General features: G+C 47.8%; 2 protein-coding genes across 10 annotated transcripts in view; one reads left to right on the plus strand and one right to left on the minus strand.

The window, feature by feature from the left end:
• The window catches only part of RBMS2 (RNA binding motif single stranded interacting protein 2), a 90315-nt gene extending 82344 nt beyond the window's left edge, over positions 1-7971 (plus strand). For 3 of the 4 annotated variants that reach the window (XM_036865071.1, XM_036865074.1, XM_036865070.1), the window contains 5 exons: positions 862-939; positions 1283-1393; positions 2026-2106; positions 2540-2625; positions 2731-7971. In XM_036865071.1, the coding sequence (XP_036720966.1) occupies positions 862-939; positions 1283-1393; positions 2026-2106; positions 2540-2620 (351 nt within the window). In that variant the 3' untranslated portion in view covers positions 2621-2625; positions 2731-7971. The remainder of the gene's footprint in view (positions 1-861; positions 940-1282; positions 1394-2025; positions 2107-2539; positions 2626-2730) is intronic. The other variant, XM_036865072.1, reaches the window with a different exon arrangement.
• A 387-nt stretch (positions 7972-8358) lies between these two features.
• The window catches only part of BAZ2A (bromodomain adjacent to zinc finger domain 2A), a 34116-nt gene continuing 18164 nt past the window's right edge, over positions 8359-24310 (minus strand). For 2 of the 6 annotated variants that reach the window (XM_036865062.1, XM_036865058.1), the window contains 26 exons: positions 23920-24105; positions 23202-23420; positions 22260-22748; positions 22054-22114; positions 20893-21001; positions 20620-20721; positions 20239-20449; positions 18870-18970; positions 18529-18594; positions 18114-18347; positions 17722-17976; positions 16487-16701; positions 16123-16197; positions 15746-15926; positions 15584-15643; positions 15241-15385; positions 14060-14718; positions 13674-13896; positions 13400-13555; positions 13135-13286; positions 12658-12947; positions 12432-12564; positions 12171-12317; positions 11537-11763; positions 11279-11422; positions 8359-11191 (listed from right to left, as the gene is read on the minus strand). In XM_036865062.1, the coding sequence (XP_036720957.1) occupies positions 11026-11191; positions 11279-11422; positions 11537-11763; positions 12171-12317; positions 12432-12564; positions 12658-12947; positions 13135-13286; positions 13400-13555; positions 13674-13896; positions 14060-14718; positions 15241-15385; positions 15584-15643; positions 15746-15926; positions 16123-16197; positions 16487-16701; positions 17722-17976; positions 18114-18347; positions 18529-18594; positions 18870-18970; positions 20239-20449; positions 20620-20721; positions 20893-21001; positions 22054-22114; positions 22260-22748; positions 23202-23420; positions 23920-24105 (5006 nt within the window). In that variant the 3' untranslated portion in view covers positions 8359-11025. The remainder of the gene's footprint in view (positions 11192-11278; positions 11423-11536; positions 11764-12170; positions 12318-12431; positions 12565-12657; positions 12948-13134; positions 13287-13399; positions 13556-13673; positions 13897-14059; positions 14719-15240; positions 15386-15583; positions 15644-15745; positions 15927-16122; positions 16198-16486; positions 16702-17721; positions 17977-18113; positions 18348-18528; positions 18595-18869; positions 18971-20238; positions 20450-20619; positions 20722-20892; positions 21002-22053; positions 22115-22259; positions 22749-23201; positions 23421-23919; positions 24106-24310) is intronic. The other 4 variants (XM_036865061.1, XM_036865059.1, XM_036865063.1 and 1 more) reach the window with 4 other exon arrangements.

A 24310-nucleotide genomic window follows, 5' to 3' on the forward strand; every position in this document is an offset into this window, starting at 1 on the left:
GTGTACCCATTAGTAGTTATTCCCCATTTGCCCTTACCCCTAGCCCGTGGCAATGACCAATATACTTTCTACGTCTATAGATTTGCCTATTCTGAACATTGCATATAAATGGAAGCATACAGTTTATGTCTTTTGTGTCTGGCTTCTTTCACTTAGCATGTTTTCAAAGTTTATTCATGTGTAGCATGTATCAGTACTTCATTCTTTTTTATGACTGAATCACATTCCATTGTATGGATATGCCACATTTTGTTATCCAGTTATCAGTTGATGGCCATTTGAGTTGTTTCCACCTTTTGGCTATTATGAATAATGCTGCTCTGAACTATTGTGCACAGTTTTTGTGTGGACATGTGTTTTCATGTCTCTAGGGTATATACCTAGGAGTGAAATTGCTGGGTTACATAGTAACTCTATGTTTAACTTTTTGAGGAACTGCTAAACTGTTTTCCAAAGCCCCTGTACCATTTTACATCCCCACCTGCAGTGTATAACATTTGTTATTGTGTCCTTTTTTAATTATAGCCATCCTGGTGGGTATGAAGTGGTATCTCACTGTGGCTTTGATTTGCATTTCCCTAGTGACTAATGTTGTTGAACCTGTTTCATGTGCATGTTGGCCATTTGTGTATCTTCTTAGAGAAATATCTATTCAAATTTGTAGCCCAGTTTAAAATTGGATTACTTGAAGTGTAAGAGTTGTTAATATTTTTTAAACAGTTTATTCTTAATATTTACAGTTTCTGAGGGGGGGCACACTCCAACCTTATGTGGGTTTTGCTGAACATTATCAGATCATTGGATAAAATAATAGTCTCTAGGCAATTAACATTGTTGTTTGTTTATTTTCACTTGCATTAGAGAGTAACTCAGACATCTCCTCTACAAGTACCTAACCTGTCTTGGATGCACCACCAGTCATACCTCATGCAGCCTTCAGTGAGTGTTCAGAAGTGGGCAAAAGCCAAAGAGGCAATTTGATGTAAAGAAAAACAGTGGGATTTGATGAAAGGAGATAAGGGTGTGAGTTCTGGCTCAGTCTCTTGTGTAACCCAGGTGTTTGACCTTAAATTCTGTGAGTTTGCTATTCTTAGACAAGGATCCCTCCAGACTGATGGGCAGAGTGCCTGTTCCTGCTGCATAGCTGGGTCGTTGCTCACCTATCATTTCCCAGGATTTTTAAGTGTCTGTCTTCAGTGGTTCTGGTAGCCATGAATCACCGCTTCAGGCAGCCCCACAGGATGCTGCCAGCTAACCCTGTCCTTTGTTGCTGCTCCTATAGGGTTCAGTGCTGACACCAGGAATGGATCATCCTATTTCTCTCCAGCCTGCCTCCGTGATGGGACCTCTTACCCAGCAACTGGGCCACCTCTCGCTCAGCAGCACGGGCACAGTAAAGCAGGATATTTTTTTATTATAAACTCCTACCAAGCAAAGAATACCTATGTAATACTCTTAGGTTTAAATACTCTTGAATAAGGATGGGAATCACTTCAGTGTCATCGAGGGCACACTCAGAAAAGGCGATAAACTAAAAAGATAATAATCCGTGAGCTAGGAATACAGCCATTCTGCTCTTTAGCTCATTCATTTTAACTGATTCCTACTCATGCAACTAAATAAATGGTGTTTCTACCTACATATTAGTTTATCTAGTTCATACACTTTCCTAGAAGTCTTTATCAAAGTAGTAACAGGAATAATGGGTGAAGCTCATTAGTCTTCTTGTAGGTCGGATGCATTCTGATTTGTTCAGGAGGGCTTAAAGCAGAGAAGGCAGTGCGTTGAGAAAAAGCAGAAGACAGGAAAGAGGAGGAAAAGGTAGTCATGTACTTAGAAGCCTCTCTAAGCCAGTGTACTTTAGAGTCACCTGAAGTGCTTTTAAAAAGCACAATTAAATTAGGACAATTAAATTAGAATCTCTGGGGACGGAACAATAGGCACTCGTATTTTTTACAGCTCCCCAGGTGCTTTAAATGTAGCCAAGAATCACTGCTCTAAGCCTATTGATGTATCTCATTCCAGTATATGCCAACAGCTGCAGCTATGCAAGGAGCGTACATCTCCCAGTACACCCCTGTGCCTTCTTCCAGTGTTTCAGTTGAGGTAAGAGCTTTATAATCTCTTTGGATTGAAGATTGGAAAATGAACAGAGGCACATTTTCCCCTGATCAAAATCTTCCTCTCACAGTGATGCTGATTCTGTGTTCACAAATAGCTGGTAGGGATGTGAAGAATGTAGGAAGGAAAGACTTAGTTTGTATCTTTGAATGAGGCCCTTCCTCTCATTTGGCAGATGGTAGTTAATCCCAGGATGCTGGCTTGTATTGACTCGTGTGTCCTGGGAAGAGGATGGGTTGCTCTAAACGTTGGGGAAGTGATGCTCTGAGTGTGCGTGTGTGCTTGTGTGTGTATGTGCACTCACACAGGTGTGTGGGAATGGGTTGGTTGGGGAGGACACGCAACTTAGCTAGGCTGCTTCAGTGGGAGGTGAGGAAAGGATGCACAAGGTGACTCTCCTGCCTTGGCTGTGGTACAGGATGGCGGCAGCCAGCAAAATCAAGTGACAGTGGATGCTCCCTCAGACCATGGGGTCTATTCTTTCCAGTTCAACAAGTAACAGTGGTAAGAATCACATACTGAGGGGCGGGGTGGGCTGAGCAGCCTGAAATCAGACTCTCATGTTTGTCATTCCCCCTCCCTACCCTCTCTGGCTTATGCCTCCTTTAGGATTTCCCTCCCCATCTTTGTTGAGTATAAATGAATTCTTGGAGATGCTGATGCTCCAGACTCCAGAGGGCTGACCAGCAATACAGCCCCTCTGTGGGCCCAGCTGAGGACTAACACTTGGTCATCGGTTTTCACAGGCCTGGGCCTGGAAAAAGAAGTCTCTGCACTCCTGCCCTGTGCTCTTCCTCCACTCCTGGTGGAGCCTGGAGGAACTGTCACTTTGTGTGTGTGCTACAGTCAAGGAGACCAAAAAGACTTCTTTTCTTTTGTGAAGAAAGTTTTATGTTTTGTTTTAAACTGCAATATACTCTTTCCCTACCCCAAAGAGACACGGTGCCTGGAGCTTGTTCTCGTCTTTATGAAAAACAGTTTTTGATGTGTTGGACTTATTTGGGAAGGCTTTTTAAACAAATTATTTTCTTAAAAGAAAAAGGTGTGGTGCTAGAACACTGATGGAGTCCTACTGTGGGCCCTACTTACTGAGTTTAGTTATGGACCTTTTGGCGGGGGGTGTAAGAAAATATGCAGACTTTTAAAGTTTTGTTTTATAAAGCTCTTAGATCACACATCCCATCTCTTCTTCACATACATTTTATGCCTTCTTTCATCCAGAGTGTTCTTTTTCTCTTTTCCATACAGCAGAACCTGCCTACTTTGCCTCTTTACAGTTTTTAATTTTGTGAATTTCTTTTTTGAATGAAATTTCATACGGAATTTTGGGGGGCTGGGCAAGGAACAAGGTAGAACACTAAGCAGGCAGTGGAAGTGGCTTTTCCTCCCTCTGCCCTGCCACATCCTAGGAGGAAAGACTAGACTTTGCCCTCCGGAAGCAGAGATGTGATCTAGGCTCACTAAGGAGACAATCCCACAGCCTTAGGAAGCCATCCTTGATCCAAATTTGGATGAAGACTAGGTTTTCCCTGGCGAGTTCCGGAGGAATGGACCTACTGACTTCTGACTAACTCTTCTCACTGCCGAGGCCAACACCACATCCTCTGAGAAAATGTCTTCCCTTGCTACAGCTTTTCAGGAATACCTGCTTTTCTGATTCCTAGAGGATCTTTTCTGCCCTGGGTCTCAAGGACTCTCTCTTCCCTATCTCACATCGTTGCTGTGCTCAGAGCCTTTGCTTTTGTGACCTTGCTGAATCCATTTAGGTTCCTTCCCCACCACGGACAATCAGCTGCTTTACCTCTAGACCAGCGATTCTCAAAGAGGTGGTTTTGTCGCCTAGAGGCCACTTGGCAATCTCTGGAGACATTTTTGGTTGTTGTGCCTGGGGGTGGGGCTGTGTGCTACTGGCAGCTAGTGGCTGGAGACCAGGGATTCTGCTAAACACCCTGCAGGGCACAGCAGAGCCCCAACTCCCCCAGCAGAGAATTGTCTGGCTCAAAATGTCAGTAGTACCAAGGTTAGGAAACCTTGATGTAGACAGTGTCATCCCTGCCTCCTGTACCAGAGGACTTGGTAAATTCCCATCCCAACCCTGGACACACAGTGCCTTTTGACACTCAGGCAGCTAGTTGAGAGGGACAGAACTGAGGTTCTTGAATTTTCCCCAGGCTTTGACCTTCGGCACATCTGTGTACAGCAAGAGCTGTCCTTGAAAGGCTTGTGCCATGTGCACACACGTTCAGAGGGATAGAGGTGGGGACTGTTCTGTGTGTGTGCTGTGCAGGGGCGGGAAAGGACAAAGCTCTTTGTAACTGTCCAGAGCAACCTGCCCTAGTGTGTTTGGGCCCCTTTTCCAGGGAACCAGGACATCAAAAATAATCTTCCTGCTTGTGGAAGGACAGCAGGGAGCTGGGATGGAAAAGGGCCATAAACCCCATCTCACTATTTACAAGGTCAGGAGTCCTTCAAAAAAAGGCTATAATTTGCTCTTCAACTCCATCACCTTCTGCAAGACCTGACTATGCACACGGAGACAGATAGGAGGAAGCCTTTGTCCATCTTCTAGGAAATAAGATCCTGCACCTGTCTCTTCCCAGTCACTCCTTCTGCACTGAAAGGAGAGTTCTGCTCCCCTTCACTTCAAGGTCAGGTGCCTTTCCACCAGACAATCAGACAGAAAGCCAAATGATGGAGAATGGAGAAACAGGTGTTCAGTTTCTGTAGGGGAGAAGGAGATGCTATTGGGCGGGAAGAAGCTGTATTATCAGTTGTTGTACATAGAGCTTGGGCCTAGCTCCCCTCCACCCATCCCAGAGTTGAGAGTCCTAACGCTCCCTACCCTTAGAGTGTCCTTTTGTACATCCTGGGGTTAAGGGAGTAGGGGTAGGGGACAATAGGTAGGATGTAAAGTATAAAGGATAAAATCGCCACTATTAATTTTCTCACAGGTACTTCCAACCTCAGGAAGGGTTTATCTAATGTAAAACAGCCCCAAACCCAGTAACTTTATAGAAGGTTTTGGCTGGGCAGGTATCTCTTGCTTCTGAGTCTCTACTCCTTAGTCAAGGAAAATACACCACATATTTCTTGTCAGTGGCCTTGAAGAAAAGGAGAAAAATCTAGAATCCTGTTCATTTAATTAATAGTAGTTTGGGGGAGCCTTGCTTTGCTAGGAGGCTTAGTGAAATGAGGGCCTTTCACGTGTAGAAACTGTTGTTGATGTCACTGCTGCCGCTCCTCTGCCTCCCAGAATTCCTGGTTCTGTCTACTTTCTCTGTCTGTATTTAAATGTTTAAATGGCTGTAATTTTGCTTTGTTTTGTTTTAAAATTCTGAAGTTACCTTTTGTGTGTTCTCATGTGAATCTGCTTAATGGATTTTATTAATGGGTGTTTCTGGTTTGGGCAGGTTTGGGCATGGGAAGTGACGGAGAGCCTGAAGTTATTTTTGTAATGGTTAATGGCATCGTGGAATTTTGTTTGGGCCTTTTTGGGTTACACTCATGATACTTTTTGCCTAATTGTTAGTTCATTTCTAACAGTTCATAACATGGGTGAGTGATTGGAAAAAGGAGACAAGGAAGGAGGGATACTTTTTCTCCCATGAAATAGCGCCACTGGTGGCAGTGGTGGCAGAGGAATTGTAGGGGGAGACTTCAAGCTCACAGCCTAGGGCTGGGCTCTTTAAACACTATGCTAATGTTTTCTGAATCCTGTCTTCATGGAGCCCAGGTCATAACTCTCTCTGTACTTCATACCCCCGCTCATTACAGATGCTCATAACATTCTTAAAATATTTTAGTACTTTGTATTTTTCTCTTTTCAGTCAAATGGAACATACTAGATCCCTTTCTCAGATGATACAATCCTTTACTAGCCTCAGAGCCTGCCCATCCCATCTCATGCCGGTGTTATTACTGCTCCTCTCTCGCTCTGAGATGATACTCAGCCCCGAGGCTGATTAGACCTTTTGGAGGAGGGTGTGGGTCGAGGTTAGGGAAGATGTGGGAATGATGATGGGGAGAGATGTTATTTTTAAAGTGTGTTTTTAACCAAAGGATTTGAAGAGTTGCCTAGGCTAGGAAGCCTGGTGACTCTGAAGAGGTAATAAATAGCCCTTGTCAGTAAGAGATGGGGGTAGTAGGGGGACATTACTTGCACTGAGTGTGAGGACTGTGCTGCTCTACTGACCATCCCTGGATTGGGCCACCTCAGCCGAGTTCCATTCTTCCTTTCCTAACTTACTGATCAGGGAGCTCATTCAGCCCCTTGGTGCCTGCCTGCATTGCTTATTCCCTGCTGCTTCAGTGTCTACCGTTTGGGGACGTACATGTGGGTTGTTACTTTGCTCCACAAAGGTGAGGTGAGAGGCCTTGCTGGAATGGAATGTTGCAGGGATCCCCATAGAATCATCTTCTAGGGAAAAAAAAAAAAATCGTTGCTGTTCTCTTATGCACGTGCCCGCCGCACCCCTCCCCACTTCTTGGGAGAGCAGCAGCATTGTACCTATGAGGGGGTTACCTTGAACTTCTTGGCCTAGGGCAATAAACTTGGGTCAGTGATCAGATCTAAACTTGTCCTCAGGCTCTGCTAGACCAGCGTCAGAGAAGAGGGTGGGTGTTATGAAAGCCAGTCTGTAAGGGCTAGGTCTTAATTCCTTGTGCCTTGTCACACTGGATCCTTCCTGATTCCCTCTTAAACCAACTACTCCATTTCTATGCTACCTGCATTTTAGGTCCTTCCAAGCATTAGCAGATCCCTCGTTTGCTCAGCTTTTACTCCTTCCTTTCGTAGGAGGGTCTTCCTTCAACAGCTGAGATGGGCCTGAGAGCTCTAGCACCCTTTTCATCTTTGCTGAATTCTGCTGCACCTCCCTAGGGGTGGTCCCCACATGACTGTAGTAATTAGAAAGCTAGGTGCCCTCTCACCCCAGTTACCACTGCTCCTTCTCCCTGGCATGTCCACGTCTGTTTTGAATGAACCATTCTCCAGGTGTATCCCAGAACTTTCTTGTCTTTGTTAAAGACCTACCTCACAGCTTCACAATTGAACATGGGCACAAGCACCTGGTTTACTTCTTTCCTTCCTTTACTCTGTCCTTCCTTTCATGAGGGTTAGGAAGATGGGGGCTACAAAGGGCTCACAATCAAATGCAAAAACTCTTTTGGTTATTTCTGTTTCTGGAATGTCTTCTTTGAGATTTTTACCTCATTTATCACCCTAGAATAGTGTGAACTCTTCAGTTAGTTAGGTCTTGCTGTGGTATGCCAGGGGAATAGGCTGAGTAATGACTGCTTAGAATATTAACTAATGCTTGGGAGCCACCCCCAGGAACACCAACATGGGAGCAGAGCTCAGAACTTGAGAGGATAAGAGCTTGCCAGTGGCTGCCATTAGCTGAGAAGGTAAACATGCACCAAAGAGGGCATCTGGGATTTTTATAGGGCTGAAAGCAGAGATGTTCCTTCTCCACCTATTCCAGTTAGTTTACAGGGTCACCAAAACAAAACTTCCAGCCTGGAGTGTGATAAGCTTTCCTAGCCTGAGTAAAGAAAAGTTCTCGCCCCATTACTGGTGTCCACATCCCCCAACACACACATTTTTTTTCGGGTGGCAAGTGCTCTCTAGCATGCACTTATCACCTTGGACAGGAAATAAGTTTAATTTATACTCAAAACACATTTTGTACACTTTTTCTTTACCCAGAGGTTTCCAGTTTTATACTCTTGCCACATCTGTGCCAATGCTACCCATTCTTCTTTTTCTGACTCTTGGTATTCACTTGTTCCTTCCCTACAATTGGGGAGAACTTTGTCTTATTTCAACTTCTGAAATAAAACACAAAAGTCTACCTCGTGGTGTCTTATCCATGATTGGAAGCTGGGAAGGTGGTGGTGAGCACATATATTTGCTATAGTGGGAACACAGGTGGCAGCTTAGGAAGCCAAGGCCATGTCTCACAAGGCAGGAACTAGGGACACTTGAATCCTTTGTTGTAGCACCTCAGCCAGGAGCACCTGTTCCACCCACATAAGCACAAATTCTGCCTTGGATGCCTCTTGCACAGGAAGGGCCAAGCTTGGAGGTTCAGAGATGAACCTTGAAGTTTAGGGGCATATTTCTCCCCGGCCTGTGGTCTCCTACATCAAACCAGTCGTACTCACCCTAACAAACACCCAGCCTTCACCTTTAGGCAAGTATGAGAACCTATGTTGAAGGAAGATAAATACAGACTCTTTTGAATCTCTATCAAATGTGGTTTTTATTCAACTGACAAGCACTTTTCTACAGCTGCACTTGTGGAACATCACATGGCAAAAACAGGAGTTTTTTTCTCTAGACTTTTTTTTTCCTTTTTTTAACCTTATTAAAAATGAGATTGGTCCTAAAAATATAGAAAGAAATAAATTTAAATTCACAAAAAACTGTACATTATCAAAAAGTCACTAAAACACCACATTTGGTTATATAAAAAGTCAAGTCCCTTTTGTTGTAAAAGGAACATGGAAATTTGTTGGTGTTGATGGTGTGGTTTCTTCCTGTTACCAGACTGATAGGGGAGAGGAAACAAAGGGGTAGGGGTGGGTTTTATTTACTTTTTTAACTTGCCTTTCCTATCAAATACTCTTGTCAAGAAGAGAAAATCCACCTAGCTCAAGGGGCAGTGAAGATGAGGAAAGAAAAGTGAGAAACGGCCCCTTTGGTCATGCCCTCCCCCCGCCCCCCATCAACCCTCACTTCAAATTGAGGCTAGGACTCCACCCCACCTTTAAGAGTGCCTGGTCCCTAGGGAAAGAGATGGAGCTGGGAGAGGAACACAGAACAGGAACAATTAAGATTTCACTCCCCCGTCCACCTAACCTCCAACAGTAGAATTAATCTAGAACATTTTATACCAGGGTAAGACTGCCGTGGGGAAAAGAAGAGCCCCCAACTACAACAGTTCCAAATGTCTAACACAAAGTTTGTTACAGCGCAGTTATTTAGATAAAATATAAATATTTATGCATAATATAAAGTCAATTCAAATATTCTTCAATCCACCTCTTATTTAAAAGCAAAAAAAAAAAAAAATCTCAAATAAAATTAAAAGTTCTGAGGTTTATCTGACAGAAAAGGCGACTTTAGAAATAGGCTATGGGGGAGAAGGGGCATAAAGGAATAAGAAAGGGGCTGCCCCGGGACCTGTACTGCCCCCTCACCCCCTTCAGTGGCTATTCAGTGCTGCCAGAAGCACAAGGAATGCTCCCCCTCACCTGGCACCCCCTCTCCCACCAATGGAACACTTCTTGGATGCCTCAGCTCTCTGCTTGGGCCAGCCAGCAGCCACCTCCCCAGTGCAAGTACCCGTAATCTCTGATGGGAGGGGCTCTGCTGAGCAGGAAAGCAGGGGCCAGGGGCCCATGGCTATAGCTGGGAGTTAGCAGCTTTCCTCTCACAGGTCGGGGCTTAACTTGGGCACAGTCAAATGTAGGGCAGTGGTGGACCCAGAACCTCTCCTCCCTACTCTCCTGTGTTCTGCGGTCTCTGCTACTGGGTAGGGGGTCCCAGGATATGAAGTAGATAAGGGAAGGAAAGCACTACTAAACCCACAGAAGCTCATGGGATTAGGAAGAGATCCAGTTCTACCCCTCTCCCTGCAAAAGCTTAAGACTCAGAGCTACTGAAAGGAGAGGGAGTTCCTGCTGAAAGATTGCACAGTTTGAAGAGGCTGGAACAGAAATGACTGGGAGAGAGGGGAGAGAGACAGCCTTGTACCCAGAAAAACTGTTCCTGTGGTTTCCCAAAGACAAAGTGATGGTGTGAAACAATGGGAAAGGTGTTTCAATGGTTGGAAACAATGGGAGATACTTGGGGGAAAAACTGAATGGATGCCACCAGACAAAACAGGGGCACAATCACAGCATCCTCTCACTCACTCACACTCTCTCACACACACACCTCTCTCTCTCTCAGGCCAGTCGATTGCTACCTGGCCTCCATCTTGGGGGTGTGCCCAAACTCAGCAGTAGTTGTCCCTGAGGAGTTCCCAAGAAGGAGGTTTGGGTAAGAGGTGGGGAAGGAGGCTGGAAGGCCCAGGGTTCAGGGTGCCTCCCTGCCCTCTCCCCAGTTTGCTAAGTTTCAGAAAAGGCTAGAAACTCAGCATTTGAGGAGTATCCAACATTATAGAGGGACTAGCTATTGGCAGGAAGATGAGGACAGAGAGAAAGACAGGGACCTCTGAACTTCTTTTTCCTTTGAAGGGAAAAAAGATTTGGGGGAAAAGGATGGAGGAACCCGTACACAACAGTTTTACATTATTGGATGAGAGAAAATCTGAAAAGGGGGCGGGGGGGGGGATTGAGAGAGAGAAAGTGAAAAGCGGGGGAGGGACTGAACATGGAAGCAGCATGTTCAGGGCCCGGTGTCCGGCTCGACACACTTGGGAGTTAAGTCCACTTTACTGGCCGTCACTGCGGGTCCACACACAGTACAGAGTGTTTCTTGGTTTCACACATTCACTAGAACTATTGCTATTGTTAAATAGCCCCAGAATGCTGGGGCATGTACAGGGAAGGTGAGAAAGCTGGGAGGAGGAAGTAGGAGCTTCTTTCATCCTCCTCCTCTTTTTTAATTAGGAAATAAAACAGAAAGGAAAAATTATTTTTCTTTTTTTTTTTTGGCTTTCAGTCCAGAAGGACCTCATCTCTGCCCCTCTTATGTGAGGAACAAGAGGAGGAAAGGAAGAAAGGGGTGTAGGGATAAGAAGATGTAGGGCGCTGCCAAAGGTAGGGTCAAAAATCAGGGTTCTACCTCGGACTCGAGTCTGGACCCAGGGCAGCATCAGCAGGTGAGAATGGCAGGGTCTGTTTGTTTGGAGGGCAGGGAGCAATGCCACAAGGTGACTCCCCACCTCCCTTGCCTCACAGATTGGCCTGTTTTCCCTGATAAAACTCCTCCCAGCGGCTCTCGAAGAAGCGACGCATGATGTGCCCAGCCTTGCCCACTTCAGAGTCATCCTCATTGAATGTCTGGCAGTTGTCAAAGACCAGAAGTGCATCAGCCGCAAACTCCTCTGAGCTGGTGTACCTGGGCAGGGGTGGAGACAGACCTGTGAGCTGGGTACAAGTTACGGCAGTAACAGAAGAGCCGGGACAGTTACTGATGTCTACTTACCCTCCCCGGAGCAGCCGCTCCCGCATGGTGGAAAAATCCATAGGGTTTTTGATGATGCGCCGGTACCCACTCACCAATCGTGGGTTCACAGGCTCCAGGAAAGGCCAGGCTGCATCATGGGACTCCATCTCCATCAAGATAATCCTATTACGAAAGACAGTGATGACTGCACTCCCAGGAAGCAAACACACTGACCCCTCCCAGCCCTTTACTCCGGCAAAGGTAGAGCCAGTTGTCCCCAGAATTCACTCAACTCACTCGCAAAACGTGAGATCACTGTGGTGGTTCCGCATGGAGAGCCGCCGCCGCTTTGAGGGGGACTGCCCTCCTTCTGAGCACCGAGGCACTGCCGGGCTTTCTCGGCCCCTCGACAGTAGCCGGCGCCGGCAGCTATCACCCTCTGGGAAGTTCAGCACATAACTACTTTTCCGCTTCTGGCCTCGTTTTGGGAAACCTGGCCTCTGAGTCAGTTCTCCCTCTACCTGCTGAAGATAAGAAAAAGGTAAGATCAGCAACAGCTGGAGATGTTCTCTGCTTGCCCTTCACTTTATTACAATCCCTACTTGTCTAAGTGTGACTGAGGCTTCAAAATACCTTCATGCATAAGCCAGCATGTGAATTTATTCACATAACCCAATAAGGTAGGTGAAAGGGAAAGTATAATCATTCCCATTTTATAAGGAAAGTAAAAGCAAGTAAGGTTATAGAATTTAAGTGACTTGCCCAAAGAAGGATCAGAACTCAGGTCTCCTAGCACATCATCTGGAGCCCTTTCCCAGGAGAGACTGAGGCATGGTAAGAATGATATTTGTAGGACTGGTGGTAAATGGGATGAGAAAGAAAATCTCTGACTTTTGCTTGGGAGTGGAATGAGAGGGAGCAGAAGACTTACCTGGGCCAAACAGACGGCACAGAACCAGTCTCCTTCTGGGACAGCCTCCATCTTGGGCCGAAGGCAGTAAATATGGCAGCCACGGTCACACCCATCACAAAGTAGAAGAAACTCATCGTTGTCACCCTTCCGGCAGACTAGACAGGTCTGGACCAAGGTAGTGAGGAGGCAGGGTGAGCCCTCAAGCCTCTGCCTGCCACTGACCCCACCCACGCCAGCTGGCCATCTTGTCAGCCCCCCCAGGCTCTCCAGGCCTCTTACCACTTTGTTGACAGACTTCTCCCAGGCAATGGACCTCTCCAGCTGGCCCAGGCACAGGCAGACCTGGGCCGCGCTCCAGCACCGCTCTAGCGTTTGGCGCCAGGCTCGAATGCGAGGGGTGATCTCATATGATCTGGTGGGAGAAAGTGGTGATTTGGGGATGAGGAACAGGATCCATTAAATTTATTCCTTCTCCCCCAAGACCAAGAAGCGGGGAGCCACTCACATCTCTGTAGTGGTACACTGTGGGGCACTACTGGGCGTGCTGAGCAGGGCCTTCTCCAGCACGACCTCATGAGCTGGCCATAGGGGCTCCCGCAGGTACCGCCGCTCCACATTCTGCTCCAGGGCAGCGAGTCGCATCACTGCCAGGTCCAGGGGGTTGGTAGTTTTACGCTGGGGTGCCAGTCCTTCCTTGCCTCGACCCCGCCAGGTGATATCCTCCTGGGAGTCAGGTAGATGCTCACAGTAGGCCAAGTCTTCACGAGTAGAGTCTGGGCTGGGACGTGTCCAGCCCTGCAGGTGGGAGAGAGGAATAAAACTCATTATAAAGAAAGAACATTAAGCATAGAAAAAGATGTGACCCATTTAGGGTCATGGGAGGTCACTTGTGAAGTGGGAACCCCAGGTTTTCCCTAACAGGGTACAGGAGATTAACACCCTCTCGTCAACAACCCCCTACCCAGTGCCAGCCCAAGTGTACCCGAATCTGCAGATCAGACAGGATAACCCGCTGTTCCAGCTCCTCTACCCACTGAAGCACAGCCAAGTCTGTCTCATATGTCTTCTCTTTGGGGGACCAGCTCAAGATCCCTTCTTGAAAGGCAAGTAGCTGACTAGGCTCAAAGATAGGGTCTGAGGAGACAGAAGGCAGAGGGAAAAGCCCATCAGGCTATTTCGTTGTCCACAGCAGCAGCTCAACGTTTACCTGGGCTCTGCAGCTCAGGGTGGTTAAGCATCTACCTTACCAGTTGAGGGCCGTAGGCAGACTTCCTGTAAGAAGTCCCTGTGCTTGTTTAGGTGTTTGTGAAGTGCCTTCTCTCGGATGCCTCGGGGGTGCAGGGCCTTGAGCATGGCATCCAATGTCTCAGGATCTCGGATCCACCACCAGCCCGAGCGCATCTCTGTGAAGATGGTTTATGTGTGTGGGGTGGGGAGTGGGAACCAGCTATGAATCACATGGTCCACATCTGATGCCACTCCTACCTTTATCTCACCCCATTCCACCCCAAAGTCACTCACCAGGGGGGACGGGCTGGGCTGTCAGCTGGGTTAGGTAACGCTGCTCCATCTGTCTGAAGAACTTACTGGGAGGTCTCCCTCTCCGTTTTGGCTGTCCCATCCCTGTGGGGCCCTGTGGTGTTTCTCTAGGGTCTCCTGCTCGCCTTTTAGGAGCCACGCCCAGCAAGGGGGTGGAAGAGAGCTGCCCTGGAGAATAGGGGTTGGCAGCACTGGGTCTATTCACCTGTGAATGAGATGAAACATAAGGTGATGAGGGTGTGTTTTCATGTTGACAGGACCCCAGTGGCCCCATCCCTTCCCCCCAGCTTCAGCAACAGCCCACAGCCAGGCAACAGAGCCTGTGGCAAGATGAAGATAAGTGCATACCACTAGTTCTGGCTACTTACTGGCTTGGAGGAGGCAGGTAGCTGAGGGGAAGGAGTGGGCTGGTCCTCAGAAACTGCAGGGGGTGGTGTAGGGGCAGCACTGCAGGGCATCTGGGCTGAGAAGTTAAACCAGGGAGCTTGAGAATCGGGGCTGGCTTCTGTCTCGTCAGCTTCTGGCTCCTCCGGGGGCCGTGATGGCATTGGGTCCAGTTTTCCGGGGCTGCTATCAGGCGTGAGGACTGAGCTACTGAGCAGGGAGCCATGGCTCTGAGTCTGGCTCAGCCAAGACAGGAAGGCTGACTGGCTGAGGTCGTGCTGGCTCTGACCCAGAGACAAAGGGGAGCCCTCTGGCTCTAGGAACCCATTATGGGAGTGAGGATGGGACTGAAGCTGGGGCTGGGGCTGGGCATGAGCCTGAAGCTGAGGATGGGGCTGAGTCTCGGGCTGAAGCTGGACCTGCAGCTGTTCTGAACCTTGACTCTTGACAGGAGATTTCAAGTGCCTAGGTTGCACAGACCCAGGCTTAGTTTTCCGAGGTCGGCCTCGGGCCCGGGCAGGAGAACTGGCAGAGGTGCTGCAGCCAGCTAACTCCCTCTTCAGAGAGAAGGAGGCTGGGCTGGGTGTTGAATGGGTTGCCGCTTTTAAGGAGTCAGTTTCCTGCTTTATCACATCCTCAGGAACTGTAAAGAAAAGTGAAGAGCATAACACATACACAGATATAAGGGGAAAGAAAGAGGGTGTACAAACACAGGACATATACTTTCTTCTTCTCTTGGACTTCATACCCCCCTTTTGGAGACTGCACCAGGAAAAGCTTATATGCCAGTGAGCACAGTATCTGGAAAAGAAACACTATGCTCCCAAGTAATCATCATCAGCATAATCATAAGCTAACATTTATTGAGAACCAGCTGTAAGTTAAGCATTATTCTAAGAGCATTAACTCATTTTAATCCTCTCAATAGCCCTATGACGTATACATTCTATCATTAACTCCATTTTACAAATGAAAAAACGGAAGCATACAGCTGGTAAATGGCAGAGCAGGTAGGTAGGCAGTCCTACTCCAGAGCCTGTGCTCTTAACCACACTGTGCTATACTGATTCTCATACAATGAAAGAAGCCCAAGACAACTAGGCAGAGGAAAAGGAATCGTTTAACTTTTGTTAGGACTCAATTCAGGGTCCTACGACACACCTACCTAAGCTCCCCTCTGTTCCTTCCACAAAGATACCAGTCAAATAGGGCAACACCCAGTAGTTGCGTCTGTAGCGGTCCTGACCCAAGGAGACTGCCCGAAGCATCTGGGATGAGTGAAGCAGCTTTTTGCGAAAGAAGAGCTGACGCTGGGTAGGCAGTGGAAAAGGAAGATGAATGAAAAACACACTTCCAGGGTGACAGTGGTGACTTCGTCCGGTATATGGGAGAAGGGCAATGGCTCTCAGCTTCCCTATAAAATTGATACCATCTGGGCCCAGCTCATAAGGTAATCAATTCTCACCCAGCCCCTATCTCCAGCTCCTGGGAGGTTAGAAGCACAATACCTTGCTGAGTTTTTCTATCTGGCGCTCTAGCTCTGGGATGCTAGATGCTATGACATCAACCTGGAGAAGAAACAAGTAGACACCAAGAGAAAGGGAATCATCAGATTCAAGAAAAAAATAATCTGTTTTCCAACTCCCACTTTCCTTGGTCTGGGCTAGTACCTCTCCATCTCTTCGGCCCCTACGGCCATGGACAGCAGCTGTAGTCTCCTCCTCTTCCTCCTCTTCCATGCCACTGGTCTCCTCCATGATCCGAGAACTGCGCCTCCGCCCCAGGCCTTCCTCCGGCCCCTGCAGCTCTACCTCAGGTCGCCCAGTTCGCTTGGCCAAAGCAGTTTTCAATCTTGACATAGACAGATTAAGGGAAACCGTGGTGAGGAACATGATACCACCACAAAAGGAACACAGTGAATCTAAACAATCCCAGGCCCTGGGGTAAGGTCCCAACCCCAGGGGAGGGGCTAAGGACACTGAGTTCCAAGCAAAAGTCCTGGCTATGCTTCACTCTTTCCCCCTTCTCTCCTCTGTCCTGTCCCTACCTCCGGAGCCGGCCTTCAACAATCCACTTGTTTTTCCTGTAGCTGGACATACTCTCCAGAGTCTTGTCAATCTCACTGCAGGGGAACAGGGAATGGGATTCTGAGGGAGAAGTGGCAGCACATACACAGAAGAAGGGAGGCTCAAGGGTAAAGGGAGTTTCATCCTAGAGCCTAGATTGGATGAACGGCAGAGGAAGGCTTGGATTCTCCCAGGGAAGAAAATTAGATTCAGTCCTAAGTCACACCAGCATGTCCAGAGCATGGCAGTGGACACACATCGCCGAGGATTTCTAAATGGCTAAGCCCCTCCCCCATCCCATTCTGACCAAGGCACACAATAACCATCCCCACCCCTGCCCCTCACTTGATGATGAGGGTGGAGCCATTGAGCTCATGCACAAGGAAGGCCAGGACAGCAGCCTTCTGCTGGGGCGGCTGGGCTTGAAAAGGCTGGGTGCGCAGGCTGTCGCAAAGGGCTGGCTCCACTCCATACGCCATGAGGAAGCAGCGCAGGATCTCAGACACATTGTCTCTTGTTAGTGGGATCTCGGACACCTTCTCCCCCAAGATCTTTAAGGACTGTTTGGAGGAGAGCATGATAGGAGTTAAGAGAGAAAGAGGAACAACTCAAGTTGGGTGAATCTGGAGCAGGAAAATACAATAGAACTACGGGGTTAAGATAGGAAAAGAAGAAAAGAATGAAAGTTGATAGGACAGATGAGAGAAGGAAAAGGACAGGTGCAAAAGAAAAGGAGTAAATTAAAGGAAAATGAACAAAGTAAGCAGAGGGAGGTCAGAAAGAAAAAGAAATAGAAGAGAAAAAAATATATGGAAAACAGAAACAGGAAGAAACTACAGATCTTCCTCCACTTGTCCCTGGAGAGAATGACGAGAGTCAGGACCTAAAACCTTAAAGCAGTGAGTAGAAGTAACCTAGGAGAAGACGCAATAAATTACCAGAAGGGCTAGCATGTAGTATATAGATCTTCCTCAACTTATGATGAGGTCATGTCCCAATAAACCTATCATAAATTGAAAATATTCTATGTTGAAAATGCATTTAATACACCTAATCTACAGAACATGATAGCTTAGCCAACCCTACCTTAAACATGCTCAGAACATTTACATTAGCCTAGAGTTGGGCAAAATCATCTAACGCAAAGCCATTTTATAATAAAATGTTGACTATCTTGTGTAATCTACTGAATACTGTACTGAAAGTGAGAAACAGAATGGCTGCATGGGTACAAAATGGTTGTAAGTGTATCAGTGAACACATGGCTGACTGGGAGGTGTGCCTTGCTGCCGCTGCCCAGCATCATTAGAGAGTATCGTACTGCGTTTCTCTAGCCCAGGAAAAGATCAAAATCAAAATGTGAAGTACAGTTTCCACTGAATGCGTATCACTTTTGAACCACTGTAAAGTCGAAAAATCATAAGCCAAACCACTGTAAACTGGGGACCATTTGTGTATCTCCCTTCACTTGTCCTGATCACTTTGGGAAGGGGCTTTCACGTGTTTAACTTAAAGAGAAAGCAAAACTGAGAAAAGCACGGATTCCAGGCCCTCTGAACCCGCCCAGGAAAGGACCTCACCTGACAGTAGGAAGGCAAGCCAGGATCATAGAGCGCAGCTTTCAGGAGCCGCACCAGCAGATCTTGCACCTCGCCCAAGCTGTCGCCTTGACACAGGAGTCCCTCCTGCAGGACTCCCAGGCTAGGTACATCTTTGGCAGGGTCAAAGCCCAGCACCTTGCCGAAGCTGTGCAGGAACTCCACAATGGTCAAGCAGTCTGAGAAGGCCCCACTAGGCAGGATCAGACCGGGGATGCGTGAGAAGTCAGGCAGGGGCTGTAGAGATAAAAAGAGGTAGGGTGTTCTGTCAAACATATGGGAAGGCAACAGTCTGGATACCTAGGAGGCGCTTCCTTTCACAGAAGGGTCCTCACGGATGGCCCCTCCAGGACCTGTTACCCTCCCCTCACTACCTGGTGGTCAGTCAGACACATGTCCTCTGTGGGCTTCTTCATCTCCTCCAAGATCATCTGCTGCCTCTGCCGCTCCTCCAAGCGCCTCTGTGTGGCCAGAGCTTTATCTGCTTTACAGGCTGGCTTGGCTTTGGCCACCTCCTCCTTTTCCTTCATTTTTACCTTCTCCTTTTTCTCCCTCTTGACTTTTTCCTTCAGTTTTTCCTGCTTTGTTTTTACTTTCTCCTTCTCAGCCTAGCCACCCAAGGGAGAGAGGAATCAAGAGTGCCATAAAGATTCAAGTCACCACCCTTTCCAGGTCCCCGTCCTCCCCACCTTACACCCAGAAACACGACTATAAAAAGAGACCAACTCACACGTCTTGCAAAATCAGTTTGGTGACTTCAAAGTTATGCTTGTGTGTACATGCACCTACCTTCGATTTCTTCTTGGCCTCCTTCTGCTTTAAGCTCTTGGTCTCTTGTTTCCTCTTGTTCTTGGCCTGTAAACCATAAGGGAAGTCATTTCTCCTCAAACTCTGAAAGCATCACTGCTTTGACTAGCATTCAAAAACAGACAAGGGTACTGGGGAGGAGAGGTGAGACATGGGATGAGAGGTTGGCAATGGATCAATTCTCTCACCCTGGAGATGCTCACATTATTCCTGAATAAGCCCAATTCTCTAAATGGCGAGTGGCAGACGTGGGAGAAGGAAGAGAAGACAGAGCAGCTGTAGGAAAAGTTAACCTACTGTGTAATCTCTCTGATGTCCCTCACCTGCCCTTGGTTAGTAGCCTGACACTCTCCCCGTTGTACCTTCTGCTTCATCTTCTTCTTGATTTTACTCATCTTTGCTTTATCTTCCTCATTCAGTGTTTCTGTGAGGGCAGAAAGAAAAATGAAGAGTGAGGCAGGCAGGCCAATCTCCAGCATCCAGAGCAGCACATGCCTGTCACAAAGCTGGCCTCCAAAGCAGCTCGCTGAAGAATCCAAAAGTTTGTGTTTTTTTTGTTTTAAGTATACATAAAATGTTGGAGAAAAAATGTAGGAGAGGCACCTGCTGTAGAGGTAGCACAAAGAACTCAAATGGTATCTCCTGCCCAGAAGCACCAGCCCCTTGAACACTAGACTGCTTTAGAAGGGGTCCTAGGGGCCAAAACAGCAAAGTAGCCTTATAGCCTGTCTCTCCCCCAGGCTATCTGACAGATTGATTTTAGAACAAAGAAAGGAACAGAAAAACTGCCAGGGAAAGCAGGTGGTCTTGAGTGGGAAGCACCAATTAAGCAAGAATGTGCCAGAAAGAAAGGGCCCAGATAATGGACACTTTAGCAGAATCATATCAAACTGACATAGCTATTGCTTATGCTCAGCTCCTATGTCTTGCTCTACTAAAAGGTCTGAATTTCTTCCCTTTTGGAAGACAATATTGAAGTGTGATTCTGCAAACAACAGTGTTTCAGAATTGGTGTTTTTGATATGACAGCACCTATCCTATTCTGGCACAGAAACACTACCACCACCACATCTGTACAGCAACCCTCTAAGTTAGACAGGTATTACCTGCAGATGAACCACTATAGGCTTTTATTAAAATATAAGTGACTTGCTCCAGGTCATACAGTCAGAATATGGCAGAGCTGGAACTCTGAATAGGAGACCGATGACTCCAAATTTTTTCAAATTTATACTATATCAGGGCAAGTGCAATATTTACTGAAAAATTAGACATTTCCAATCTGTCCATCCCACTAAAACAGTGCCAATTATCTTTTGGATTCAGATGTGAATTCTGAACCTCCATGATGGTGGCAATGAGTAAGGTAAGAGTGTATGTATGAGACAGCCAAAACCAGTAAGATAAGTGAGAAGCTGAAAGATGGAAAGAAAGGACATGAAAGCCCTCTCCTCTCATAACTATCTTTGGGGACCGCCCAGGCTCCACTAGTAAGAGAGTAACTCAGTAAAGAAACTGGTTGTAAAAGAAGTACCACAAAAGTGCTGGGACCCTGAGGCTGCTTTCCAGAGAGGGGAAGGTGATTCAGATTCATTTCTTCCAGACGTCAGTCACATTCCTGGGAAACCCAGGCATTAGCAATTCATCAACATTTCAGATACCTCAGAGAGTGAGCAGAATCCCCAGTCGTACCTTGGGCCTCCAGTTTCTTTAGGAGGCGGTTGTCTGTCTTATTCAACAGCTCAGTGATTTTGACCTTGGGTGGCCGACCTCGGCCCCGTTTCACCTTGGGGACGTCCTTGGTCTTGGCCTTCTCAGTGTTTCGAGGTCGGCCCCGTTTCCCAGTAATTGCCTGAATCCTGGATGGGATCTCCTCTGCTGAGAGCTGTACCCACTGCAAGCCCTGAGGTAATAAGGAAGACTCTTGTTACAATGGGAGGGAGTCTGTGCAAGCCACCAGGCCCTCTGAACCATTCAATGCCCAAGACTCTCCAAACCCCATGAGAGGAAGCTGCAGCTTGTCCATCAACCCTTTCTCAGACACAAAAGCATATTTAACCCTTGGGTGTGCACCTCTGGTGTGTCTCTCTCTTCAAAGAAATCACCAACAGGCATACGGGGACTGAAGCTGAAGTGCTCGCGGCGGACGTTGTGTACCACATTGCGGCTCAGGTACTATGAGGAGGAGGTAGAGTGGCATCAGTGAAGTTACAGCCCTACCACACCTATTGGCCAGCAATAGCCCAAGCAGAACAAGTCCCAGAGCAGACAACGCCAGCTTGTTGCCACTGGGCCCAAAAAAAGGAGTCTGTGCTTTCCTAAAAAAGTCCACGAAAGCTACATTACCTTGATCACTTCCGGGAACTGTTTCATCCTCTTCCCACAGGGGCCGTAATACCAGGTCTCCCCCTGCCATCGGTGGCTGCCCTTCTTGATGCGCACCTCTCTCCGCCACCTGCCAGAGAAGCACACGGGCCCTGCCGCCAGGTCACACCCCTACCCACTCTCAAGCCACCCAGAAGCCAAGCCCACTGAGCAGATGGCCCGCCCCGCACCTGTCTCACTAGAACTGCATGTAGGTGCAGAGGATCCTGAGATACAAGCTTGGCCAGAAGGCAGGCCTGGGCCACAAGCCCCTCAGCACCACAGGGGGAAGCAACACACCAGACTGCACAAGCCCAGAAAGACCTCCACCCCTCCCTTCACAAAGTCAGTGAGATGAGCAGCCAGAAACCCCCTCCCTAATGCCATTCAGGGCAAATTACTGGGTTTCCACTAAAGAGGATAAAAGACCTAAGAGAATAAAGGCAGAAGAGACAGAGGGTGGGGAGGCAAGCAGAAGAGTAAACTCACTGCTGACTCCATGAAATGACTCCGTAGAGGCCAGGGTTTAGTAAGGAACTCTGTGTTCTGAGCAACAGATTATTCTAAGACTAAGCCTTATCTTTCTCTCAAAACTTAAAGCAGAACTCAGACTTGGTGACCACAAGTAGCCTACAGGGGCGGGGGTGGGGAAGGTCAGGAAGGCAGTTATTCCTATAAAGCCCTTGGTGTGCTGGCTTGTCCATTCTGGTCTCATACTGTTCCTGACCTTAAAGTGCATTAAAAACAAAAAAAAATCCCAATTCATGGGGACTAAGCCACTCCCCATTCACTGCTATTCCTTCTCTAAGCATACAGGACAAGGTAACTCATTCGGACATCTGAACCCTAGACCCACCAGCTGAATTTGGAACAGGTAACAGCAGTAGCCCCTTGAGGAAAAAACTGAGTGGTCACAAAATGAGGAAAGAATGGGTGAGAGGAGGAAGACCGTGACAGAGGAAGAAAGGAAGCCTAAGAATCTCATGCCCAGAAACATTATCACTGCAGGTAACTATCCTTTAACCCATTCTTGTCTAGCCCATTCCTCCCCATCTCAGATGAGAGGAGCTCCCTTCCCTTTTTCCTAGAGTCATTCATTAAATGTGTCAAAGGTCGATGCATGCAGCAAACTAGAGCATTTACCCATGTTGGAGGGGAAGACGAACTTCTTCTGGGGTAGCAATACGTCTCCTCAGGACATCACCTTGGGGAGGAAGATAGGGGATACCCAAGTTAAGAGTTCAAGCAAAATACTGAGACGACAGGCCAGTGAGGAAGGGCTAAATGCCTCATGAGACAGAAACTTTTCCTGGAACCAGCTAGGGGTGGAACAGAATCTAGACACTCACCACTACCAGAGGGAGTGACTCCTTCTCCAGTGATCTCTTCCAGGTCAGCAGTCGTCTCAAGGAAGCTGCTGACATTCTTATTTGCTGGGGAGGCTGCTGGGAAGACAGCTGCTGGGGAAGGTGCGGGGGAGGCTTTTGGGGAGGTCACTGGGGAGGCTGTCAAGGAGACTTCAGAGGAGACGGGTGGGAGGGCTGCTGAGGAAGTTGGAGAGACTGTTGGGAAGGCTGCCGGGGAGATGGCTGGGGAAATTTCTGGGGAGGCTGCTGGAGAGACTTCTGGAGAGATTTCCGGGGAGGCTGCTGGAGAAACCGCCAGGGAGACTGCTGGCGAGGCTGTTGGTGAGACTGCTGGCGAGGCTGCTGTACGGAGCTGAAGAGTGGATGACTGGTCAGGGGCTGGCTGGGTCAGAGATGGTGGGAAGTCTGAAGTCTGAGTCTCCATGTCTTCCTGTTCTGCATCACTGCCATTATTCAGGTCAAAGCTAGTATCTAGAATCCAAAGGGACAGGATGGCTAAAGGAAGAATGATCATATAAAACAAGAGAATCTACTCAGACAAACCTGGATGAAGCTAACAAGGTTACTTCAAGGGCTTTCCCCTAGGGTTGGAAAAAGAGAAGTAGCCTCTGGCTCTCTTCCCCTACCGTTCATGAAGGTTAAAGGGCAAAACTGCTGCTGCTGTCACTGTGTGAAGAAATACCTTTCACCTGGAGCCAGTAAAGGCCTCTGGCCTCCTTTCTCCCACAAACTCCAAGTCTCACCCCACAAGTTCTTTTGGGCACAGGGCAGAAGTCAGAGCGCTTTTTTCAGTCCCACCACACACTATTCCATAGCCTCCTCAGCTCCCAGGAAGGTGCTCTCACAGAATCCCCACCCCTAAGGTCTGCTCTCTCACCTCTGCCCAGGCCAAGGACTTCCTCTGCCCTAGCTCTCCTCACTTACCTTGCAGAACAGACTCCCCAAGGACAGGTGGAGAGGTGGGGCTGGCAAAGATAGAGGCTGAAGTTTGACTGTCATCTGCCAGGAGACTGAAGGCAGTGGCATTATTGAGGGAAGGACAATCGAGGGCAGAGATCACAGGGCTGTCCTCAAGAGGCAGCTTGTCCTCTGCACCCATCAGCTCTGTGTCATCTATACCATAGAGTCCTCCAGTCACTGGCTCTTCAGGGGTGGAAAAATCAGAAAGCAAGAGTTAAGAAATACTAGTCTGAATATATCCAGTTCTAGTTCCTATATTGTGAAGCTTCTTTCTAATATTAGGGAAAGGCAAGGCAATGGTTTCTACCCACAGACCAACACAAAATTCTAGCATCTATCATAAAATAGGCCTTTCTTATATTTCAGTGGGGTAAAAGGTAATCGTTCAATGGCAAGTTAGTGAGAACCCAAATAGCCCATCTGTGTGGTAATAAGTCCCTATCCAGGGCTCCTGGCCAAAAGGAACACTGGGAGAGAACCTGGGAAATGAACCAATTCAGCTCAGAGTGCAACTGGCCCAGTCAGGCCTGTGGCATGAAACTGTGGTCTGCCACAGGATCATCTGGAGACCCCAGTGCCCCAGATTCCCAAATACTTTCCCTGGCTTACTAACTCTTCCAGGTGGTATAAGCTGACTACCCTCTACATAGATATGTTGAAGGGAGCCAATCTCCAAGCCTACCCGGTGCCAAAGTGTTGAAGGGCTCCAGAGAGACTTCACTGAGGATTGGAGTGTCTTCCAGTTGATCAGGAAGATGTGAAGGATCATCTAAGCAGCTCACTGTGGGATCAGGGACCAAGACTGAGACCTCTTGGTGTAATGATTCCACAGAAGGGACAGAGCCGTTGTAACCACACATCTTTAGTTCTAGGAAATCCCAGGAGAGGGCAAAAGTCAAAATCAGTGCCGTCAATGGGTTCAGTTAGCTATTAGTAGGCAATCTTTGCTAGAGGGATGGATGTTCATTCTTTCAACATTTATGGGTCCCAGTTCTATGTTGGGTACCGATCATACCGAGAACTTTTGAGTACACAAAGATGTGCGAGGAAGATCCTGCAGCAGGTAAAGAGGG

This window comes from Balaenoptera musculus, chromosome 10 (assembly GCF_009873245.2).
Source record: "Balaenoptera musculus isolate JJ_BM4_2016_0621 chromosome 10, mBalMus1.pri.v3, whole genome shotgun sequence".
Lineage (NCBI taxonomy): Eukaryota > Metazoa > Chordata > Mammalia > Artiodactyla > Balaenopteridae > Balaenoptera > Balaenoptera musculus.